The following is a 9,629-nucleotide window of genomic DNA, read 5'->3' as shown; positions in this document are numbered from 1 at the left end:
TTAGTAAGTTTTTCAGACCTTCAGCTAGAATCCGCTTCCTGTAGATAAGTGTGGGTGTGAGTGTCTGTAAAGTTGTTATTTGATTTCAAATCTCATCTGCCCCAGTTGACATAAATAATAGAGTTGAATGGCAGCTATATTCATCTGTGGAGAGCCACAGGTTATCCATCATAGTTTTGAAAAGTTTATATCCTACCTTTCCACTCTTAAAACAAAGATCATGACTGTTCAGAGTTACTGTTTCTAAAATCAGAGAAAATTAGTCTTGATCTTAAATCTGATAAGTATGAGGTATAGATTATCATTCATTATTAGCTAAAAATGAGTGTTTCACAAACCAAATTCCACTATAAAGTTGAGTTAATTGCATTTAGCATCTGTAATTCAAATCTATTTGGTTGTAACTAATGAATCCAAGACTTTGGGGGTTGTTGGATACACATGGCAGACTGGTATCACTAGTAGGCATTCTTGGATGCCTGCCAGCCCACTGAAATATTTGCATGGAGCCCTTCCAATATTCTATACAGGGCTGGGTAGCTGGATAAGCTGCCATTTTAATTTCCCACACTATCCAATGAAGAGCTTTTCCACTCTGCAATCTTAAGTTGCTTGACTCCTATGCATAAAGTAGCTAGGAGTGAAGAGAGCTCAAGAAATCCCATTCAGAATTTCAACCCCTTTCTCTGCTTCAGCTACAGTGATAGCCTGATGTTATGTCTGGACTGTACTTGCCACAGCCCCAGATTGCTGGATTCCCCTTCTTCTTTACTCCTCCACCCCATGCTGGGAAAGAAAGCACCAGTTGCTTGCCTTTTCATAGGTAGGTCTTTGGGGACATGTGGTTTCCATTGATAGATCTTTTGTACGATGCCCTTCCATTGATTCTCTCTCATATTTGACATTTTCCCATCTGAGGTGTCTATTGGCAAACTTTGAAAAGAAAAGTAAAAAGAAAAGGGGCATTGTCAGGTTTCTGAGAGCTTGCCCACCCCTACAAAAGGCCAACCAACCTAGGACCTACCCCATGGCATTTTGGTCAAGTTAGGAGTCTGCTCTGACAAATGCTTTATTGTGGTTGGTGAGTCAAGCAGGCCATCTGAGGCATGGAACAAAGCCCTAACCTGCTGTTCATGTATGAGTTCCGTTCCCAAGGTCTGTCCTTAAGTCAAATTTGTATGTAAGCCGGAACAGTATTATTGTATAACACTGTATAAGTAGTGTTGTGTAATGAACTCGAACCATTGTGTATTTAACTCGAAGAACGAAGGCTCTGTTCTTAACTATGGGTCATCCTTAAACTGGGTGCTCTTAACCCAGGGACTACCTGTACACCACTACCATTTAATTAAGGAAACTATTCACCAAACTGCCCCTCCCCAACCAAAGGATCCTTTTGTGTAGTGAGCTTTTCTCCATTTACCTCCCTACTGATTCAAGGATGTTTAGGGGAGATTACACCAAACAAAACAAAACAACACAACACAAAAAACTACATGAGTGCTTGTGCCTTTAACACACCTGCCCAGACCATCGCTGAACCAAGCTGCATCAGACTCACATGAGGGCCAACTTTTCCCAGTATGGATTAACTTGAAAGTCAGCTGTTCTGTTGGGGGAAAGGCATAGAAATTCTTCTATTTGCCACCAGTGGGGTTCCTCCTCCATCTGGGCTGCTCCTTCTCTCTCTTCTGTCAGAAGGTGGAGCTTTGGAGCTTTATATATTGAAGGTGCATGGAATACATCTTGCTTAAGAAGAACTTGCACTTACCGAGACGTTTCAGCAGGTCAGTATTCAAAGGTAGGAACTTGAGAAGAAAGTGGTGGTAGGTGCAATTCTCTAATCTTAAAGTTTGTCTTCTCCTTGCTTATTGATTGGCAAAACTTTACGTAGTGGTGACTAATAAACAAGGACAGAAATTATTGTAAGATTCTTCTCTGAAAGCCCAAAGGAAGAGTTGGAGGAAAGGGCAGAATTATGAGTAGAAGGAGAGCTTTGTTAGAAATACAAGCTGTCGTGGGTTTATGAATTTCTGAAACCAACATGTTTTTCAATTGAGATGAATGAACTATTATTCCATTAACCCTTTTAGTAGAATTGCACTAATAAATATATGTTGCAATCCCATACCTGCTTATCTATGAAGTAGGGACATTGAACTCAGAAGGATTTCCTTCAGAATAAACATATATTTGTTAATGTTAATACTTACTTGTCATTAGTCCAAAAGATAACCAGTTGTTCCCAGTGGAGCAGATGAAAAAAAATGAAGAATGGATCAGAATTTGAAATCTTAGAAAGAGAATGCTTCTCAAGCAGCTATGCTGGATTTGTCTTAAACTGGAGTTTTGCAGGTGGCAGAGTTTTAGTGAAAAGATCATCCATCTGACTAATGGGTGAGATGGAGGAAAATGCTATTCTCTTGCTTCTACAAAGGCAAGTTGTACACATACACACACACACACTCCTATTCAAGATAATATGGATTTTTTTTAAAAAAAGTTGCTATAAAATTGTTTGCTAAAACCAGTGAACAAAGGAGCATTGTAAAATGTTATATTGCTCTGTCTGGAGATATCTGTGTCTAGATCTAGATCTAGAATAATTATATTTATCTATTTAATATAACAGGAAAACAAGTTACTAGAACCATGGCTGGAAAACCGAAGCTTCACTACTTCAATGGAAGAGGGCGAATGGAAACCATAAAGTGGCTGCTGGCTGCAGCTGGGGTTGAGGTTGGTCCTCAAAACATCTCTTACTTAATAACGTTTGTGTAAGAATCTATTTCTGCCAGTGTGGATAATTTGTTTCTCTCAAGTTTGAAGATGAACATCATCATTTTAAACAAACACATCTACATTTGTAACACCCCAACATTATGGGCTGCCCTACTATTAAGTTATGAATATGAAAACAGCTTATTAGTAAAACAGCTGCCACAGGCAAATGACTTGTCAGGAAAGGGCCACGAAACATTGGTGATTTAATGTGAGGAACTGTCAGAAAATAACATAAAGTCCAGATTTGGTCTCTCAGCCTGTCAGTGTTATAAGGCATTTATGAGGATAAAATGGAAAACCATGTATGCTGCCCCTCCCCCAAAAATGGGGGGGGGGGAGGAAAAATAGATCATAAATACATTTAGAAAAACAAATTGCATTTTTCCTCTCAAGAAGAGCCACTTGTGGGATTTTTCTCACTTAATTGTCAAAATAAATTGTCCAGACTTAAATATTATGCATTAATGTGATGGAGGAACAACAGTTGGTGAATTCAGACATAAACTATTTTACACCTTAGTTCTCAGGCACAAAACTGTAATGGGCAAATAATCCACAAGCATGACGATGGTGACATTATGGAAATCCATGTAATTTTTCCAATTCCTAAAATGGATTAAGTGATTAATTTCCATAACATTAACATTAGCTGGGTTGTCACAAAAAGCTACACCATGGTTTATAAATGACAATGACTGGGTTCATAAAATGTGCTAGGTCACAGCTGAGCTCAGTAAATCCAGCTATCCAACTTCCTCTTGGAACAGGGAGTTCCTTTTCTTACATATCTCTTCCGGGGACTATGTAAGTGGGGATGAATTGGGCACTGCAATCATTTTGGAAGTCTGTGAAATCTTTTGCCTTTTCTGTTTACCAGTTTGAAGAACAATATATTGAATCAAAAGAAGATCTACAAAAGTTAAAAAATGGTGAGCATAACATTACCCCATGCTTGTGTGTGCATGTAATATTCAGCAAAACTGTCTCATAAGACTTTTGATCTAAGAAATATACAGTGACATCTTCTCAGAGGTATAGGGGAAAATATTGAAATTCCAAGCATGCTTTATAAAGTGGATCTCCAGATCCTCTGCCATGCTGATAACTGGGGAGAACCCTTACATTAATATGTCCTTTTCCATTTACCAGATGGATGGCTGCTTTTTCAGCAAGTGCCCATGGTGGAAATTGATGGGATGAAGCTGGTGCAAACGCGAGCCATTCTCAATTACATTGCAGCAAAATACAATCTCTATGGGAAGGACCTCAAGGAGAGAGCACTGTAATGTAACATTTTATAACGATTTCCTGTACAGAATACACGAGGGAACAGGCAGTTCCTGGCAAACGATGAGAGCTGCTGACATACTATGAGTCAGCATATTTCAGTTTTCAATCACCTCCAAGGAGGAGAAAAGCATTCTGCCGAAAGCAATGGGTGAGGGGCCCTCTCTCGCCCTCCCAGTTAGAATGAAGTTCATTTAAGCAACATTATTAGAAGTCCGGGCAGTGGATTTCATCTCTTGGGACTATTTAAACCTGATAAATTTGGTCAGTGCTCCTTTCCTAGTATTCATGTATTTGCTTCTAACATCACATTAAGGCATCTAGTTTCTCTCTCTCCCTTGAGCTGTTTTTCACTGAAAATATAGCTTTTGAAGATTTTTATGGCTAAACAGCATACCAGCCTTTTTGGTGGTCAAGGGCTTCTTTCTCTGGAAAGGAGTCACTTGTTGACTAGCAAGAATAAAATGCTAGTTAAAGGAACATCAAATCTTGCAGGAAAGGAAGATCCACCTGGAAAGTTCAGGATAAACAGGAACACGTTGCAAGTAGACTTCAGATATATGTGACTGATTTTAAGCTGTATCCTCTTCTTCGCCCCATTAATGAAGGAATGCAGTACAGGCTTATTGTCAGTATTATGCAGAAGATACAATGTGTGTGAAGTGTGAGGATTACTTGAAACATAAATACAAAGTTCTGTTAATGCTTTTAGTCAATAGTTGTATAATTGAAAGGAGGAACTCTTCTGTAGTGGAAGAATGAAGCATGTTGCTCCAACATCTTTGCATCTGGAATTCAGTGGAGGAAACTCTGTGTTCACCAGAGGTCTAGAAACACAGGAACCTTCTTTTCCTTTTCAGAATCGATATGTACTGTGAAGGTACCGTAGATCTCAATGAGGGAATTATGATGCTTCCCTTCAAGCCAGCTGATACCAGGGAGAAGGAGTTAATGACAGTCCTGGAAAAAGCCTCCACTAGATATTTACCAGTCTATGAAAAGGTAGGAAGCAAAAGGGAAGGTAAAGTGATGGCCATGGTTATTTCAGAAATGGTTCGCTGGTTGTGTCCAAGGGTCAACTGTTGGGAGTTGGTAACTGCTGTTTCCTCTAATTCTATATTCCCCTTATATGTCTAAAAATATTGTTCTAAAACAAACAGCAGCGACAACAAAACCCTGGTCTCTCTTCTCCAACCTGGTGCAGACCAATTGGGAATTCTGGGAACTCTCCTCAGCAAGAGTACAATTCTGCCAACTTCCTCCATATCGTCATTAAATACTCTCCTACAAAGATATGGCAGAAATATCCATCCAGAATAGAAGTTTACAGATACCTATCTGACCTATCGTTAGGCTGAAAGGAGACTGCTCTCGGCAACAGCTTTTGAGTATTATGAAAGATAGCTAGCATTTTTAACTTATAATTATATGTGTTTATCTGCCTGGGAGGAGGAGAGATGCTTGTGTTATGTTCTGTCAGGATAATCAGTACTATTCAACTTATTATTAGACATTTTTCTCCTGATCAAGAAGGTTTACAATAATGGTTGGAGCAGGAAGTACAAAATCCTGTATTGTTCCAAAACATGACCTTTTTGTTCACTATTGCAATATGTTATATACTTTCACAGTAGCTCATCTGGTTAGGCTGAATATAACTTTGTATCAGGGAGACTCAACTTTCATCTCAGCATGGCACAACGGAAGCACCCAAAAGCTCTCCTGGGGCAACTCTTTACTCTCCAATTACCAAGACAGGGAGACCATAGACGATCCTATTTGTGCAATTGCCTTTGTCATATCACTTCCATGTACTGCGTGGGAAATCCGTATAGCAGGGAGATTACTCATCATGGCTTCTAAAATGAACAGGGAGCTGCAGAAATTTACCATCCCAAAACACAATTGGTAGTGGAAATGAGCACAGTGAAACAGCAGAGGGGTGGGGACCCCACACATTCCTTTCTTCTTCCGCTCCTTGCAAGAGAAGTACAACTGTTGAAAAAGATCAAATTCCTTTATGCAATCCTTATGGATATAGAGTAAGAGGATTATAATTCGTTTTTGTCCCCTTTTGTTTTTCCCCATAATGCTTTTGAGTTCCTGGAAGCCATAAGGAATGGTAGAATCCCTCTCAGCTAAGAGGAGAAGGATAAATAAAGGACTGCACTTCACTGGACATTTTCCAAAATTGAAAAGTGAGCTAGTGAAATGGTTCTGTTCATTCCCTTTGCCTAGGACTGCATTTTCATTTTTCTAAAAAATCCTTAAGATGTGCCTTTTGAAATTAAAGCTCAGTTTATAAATTAACATTATAAAAAAATCCATTCCATGCGAAATGATGGAATGTTCTCCAGGTGGCTAACTTCCAGGTCTTCCAAATAGTCCTTTTCAGTATTTTATATTTATCTAGAATACCATAAGTCTTTAACATGTTTTATGCTCTGAAGGTTCTCAAAGATCATGGACAAGACTTCCTTGTCGGAAGACAGCTTAGCAGAGCAGATGTTCAACTGCTTGAATCCATTTTGATGGTGGAAGAGCTAAAAGCAGATATTCTCTTAAAATTTCCTCTATTAAAGGTAAGCAACTATACTTAGCAAGTAATGTAAACATGCAGCACAACATTGAATCAAAATACCTTGATCAGGTACTAGATCAAGTTCTCCAAACAGTGATGACAGAAGTGCAAGGCAGTTTGCTGTGCCATAGATAATAAGGAGGATGGTCATTTCAATTGCCACTCAGACCAATCTGCCAGTAATTATATCCCATATTTAATTCCCCGGTACATTTGACACACATCATGTTGATAATGAAAGATAACATGCAGGTGTACTGATGCTAGACCCCTAATTCAAATCTGGGTCTTGTTTTTCAGTTATAGCAGCTACAGTGAACTAATGAATTGCTGCCCTAATGGTTCATCTGAAATCTTTGCATGCATTCCTTCCATATCTTCTGCCTTCACTTAAGTCATAAGTATACAACCTGTAGACCAAAGTTTACAAGCATGCCTAAAGCTTTAGATAAGCTTTCCTATAAGTTCCCTCATATGTTTAATGTGACAGAAGGCAATGATTGCTAAGTACATGAGATGTAGTCATGTTAATTAAATTTACATGTTAATTAAAACCATTCTCTCTGACCTGGCTCCGTCAACTGTAGAGACTATGGCACCTGGCATGTGGCTCAAAATGTCTGATAATATTTGCATATATCTAATCTACACAAAATCAGTAATTACACACTTAAGAGTTCAGTATATTCACATTTCAGCATGGGATATTATGCAACATTTTATGCTGCCATAGCAGTTAAGATGTTGTGGAACACCTTGTTAAGTGCTATGGCACCTTGTTCCACACCATAGATATGACTAGACAGCAGCAACCTCACCAATGACGCAAAAATCATGACGTGTGCAGTAAAGTTCTGACACAAATCTTGGCCTTAGGTAAATGCACGCTGAAATCAGATGGAATTATGTTAGTTGCAGTATTTGAGTTAAAACATTAAGATGCATGTTCCATTGTTGCCTCTTACTTACCTGAATCCATGGACACTCATAGGAATGAATTCTATTATTCAAGGAAAAAAAACATATTCCTTATTCTGAGTATGGTAAGGGTCTTCCCTTCTTCTGAGCTCTTCACCTTTGAATCCAACCTTGTGTATTTTACCAATTCTTGCTGCTTTACAGTTTTTTGTTTTTTGTTTTTGTTTTTTGGTGCCTTCGGATCAGTGCTGCTTGGACTAGTCCTTGCAGTTTTCTTGGGAGGATTTCAGAAGTGGTTTGCTATTGCCTCCTTCCTAGGGCTGAGAGAGAGTGACTGGCCCAAGGTCACCTGGCTGGCTTCATTCCTCAAGCGGGACTAGAACTCACGGTCTCCTGGTTCCTAGCCTGGTGCCTTCACCACTAGGCCAAACTGGTTTTATGCTATTGGAATATTTTATTTTAGATTGTTCTTGTCACAAAACTATATGCAGAACAGCAAATACTGCAATAAGCAAAGTAACAAACAGAACATAGAATAAAAAATATTCAGTGAGTTCTTTTTAAAAATTTAACAATTATTCTTTGTACTTAGTCTTAGATGGGAAATCATGTTACCTGGCTTCAAGAGATTGAAAGTGGATAATTTTTGTTAAATGTTTGATACTGTATTTACCCATTTGGCAGAAGCCCAAAGGACACTACAGGTATCAGTCTACAATGAAGCGGGAGGGTCTGGACAACTATTTTTCTTCTATTTCTTGAACGTTTTTCATATGACTTTCATATGATGGGGAAGGAGAAAGGGAGAACACTATCATGCAGAGAAAAATGCCCCAGATCTGAAAGATGAAAGCCAAGGTATATATGAGGTCCAGATTCATGGAACAGCTATTACTAAATAATTCATTATAAAGCAAATCCGACAGCCAGGTTGGTGTAGTGGTTAAAGTATCAGGCTAGAAACCGGGAGACCGTGAGGTCTAGTCCCACCTTGGGCACAAGGCCAGCTGGGTGACTTTGGGCCAGTCCCTCTCTCTCAGCCCTAGGGAGAAGACAAGGGCAAACCACTTCTGAAAGACCTTGCCAGAAAACTGCAGGGACTTGTCCAGGGAGTCACAGGAGTCAACACTGACTCGAAAGCATACACACACAAAGCAAATCTACTAACAAATTTTATTATCATGCAAACCTTTGTTGACATATATACCTCACTTGATGATTACAATTTGCAACTGCGATCAAATAGCAGCATTAAAATAAATGAATCTTCAAAATGCAACAACTGCAGGTTGTTCAGATGACTAATGTTTACCCAGCAATGTCATTTTTTTTTATTGTAAAAATGCATTTTTCTCCTTCTAAACGTTTTTCTTTTTCTTTTTTTTTAGGCTTTTAAAGTGAGGATAAGTAACATCCCTACAATTAAGAAATTTTTGCAGCCTGGTAGTCCGCGAAAACCTCAAATGACTGAGAAAATGGCAGCTGAAGCAATAAAAATTTTCCACTGAATTTTGGCTGAGAATCTGAGGCTGTTCACTGCTGTGGATAGAAACTCTGAGTCTAGGTGGGACAGTAACTGTACTTCAAGTGATTGTAAGGGGGTATAACTGTGCAGGCCTGTATATCAGGATCAATCAACATAATTGCAGTGGAAAGCTAAATGAGCAAGATTAAGATCTGTAAAGATGAAACGGGTACAGTATGTTGCCATTAAACTAACGTGAAATAAAACATTCCAAACCAATATTTATTTGACTAGTTAATTATGGGCACATCCCTTCAGAATTAAGCAGTCATTAATGTGTCTGATCTTCCATTAACACCTTAAGAAGACAATATTTCCTAGTGATGGTTTCCACTGAACAGTAGGAAGGCAGGAATAGAAAACATCTGGTTCATATACTGTTCTATGCTATAATGCAGTAGGTTTGATTTGGTTGAAGATATCGAAAGATTCTGGCCAATTGTGACACAATCAGCAAAACATGACTAAGCAAATTGGGGTATAGTGGAAAGCGTGAATCCAAGCACAGCCTCTTGTGCATCATAAATATTAGCA

At 38.8% G+C, this 9,629-nt stretch overlaps 1 protein-coding gene across 2 annotated transcripts; it reads left to right on the top strand.

Moving 5' to 3' along the window:
- Positions 1-1,689: 1,689 nt before the first annotated feature.
- LOC103064299 (glutathione S-transferase-like) lies at positions 1,690-9,316 on the top strand. 2 transcript variants are annotated; one of them, XM_007435158.4, is made up of 7 exons: positions 1,690-1,787; positions 2,633-2,739; positions 3,662-3,713; positions 3,934-4,066; positions 4,932-5,073; positions 6,522-6,653; positions 8,959-9,316. In XM_007435158.4, the coding sequence occupies exons 2-7, from the start codon at positions 2,653-2,655 to the stop codon at positions 9,076-9,078; spliced, it is 666 nt and encodes a 221-aa protein (XP_007435220.1). In that variant the 5' UTR covers positions 1,690-1,787; positions 2,633-2,652; the 3' UTR covers positions 9,079-9,316. The 2 variants fall into 2 exon arrangements, with proteins under 2 accessions (XP_007435220.1, XP_007435221.2); XM_007435159.4 differs by having other exon boundaries at positions 1,711-1,801.
- Positions 9,317-9,629: the final 313 nt, after the last annotated feature.

This window comes from Python bivittatus, unplaced genomic scaffold, assembly GCF_059951505.1.
Source record: "Python bivittatus isolate LINGU-HERP-01145 unplaced genomic scaffold, Pbiv_v1 ctg000020_np1212, whole genome shotgun sequence".
Classification (NCBI taxonomy): Eukaryota; Metazoa; Chordata; class Lepidosauria; order Squamata; family Pythonidae; genus Python; species Python bivittatus.
The sequence above is the reverse complement of the archived record's forward strand: the minus strand, read 5'-3'. Positions and strand labels throughout refer to the sequence as shown.

Excerpts from the sequence above, each read along its gene's own strand:
- LOC103064299 (XM_007435159.4), top strand. The coding sequence starts at position 1,735 with ATGGAATACATCTTGCTTAAGAAGAACTTGCACTTACCGAGACGTTTC. Across the intron at positions 2,740-3,661 it reads TGGCTGCAGCTGGGGTTGAG|TTTGAAGAACAATATATTGA; the intron begins GTTGGTCCTCAA and ends TCTGTTTACCAG. Across the intron at positions 5,074-6,521 it reads ATTTACCAGTCTATGAAAAG|GTTCTCAAAGATCATGGACA; the intron begins GTAGGAAGCAAA and ends TATGCTCTGAAG.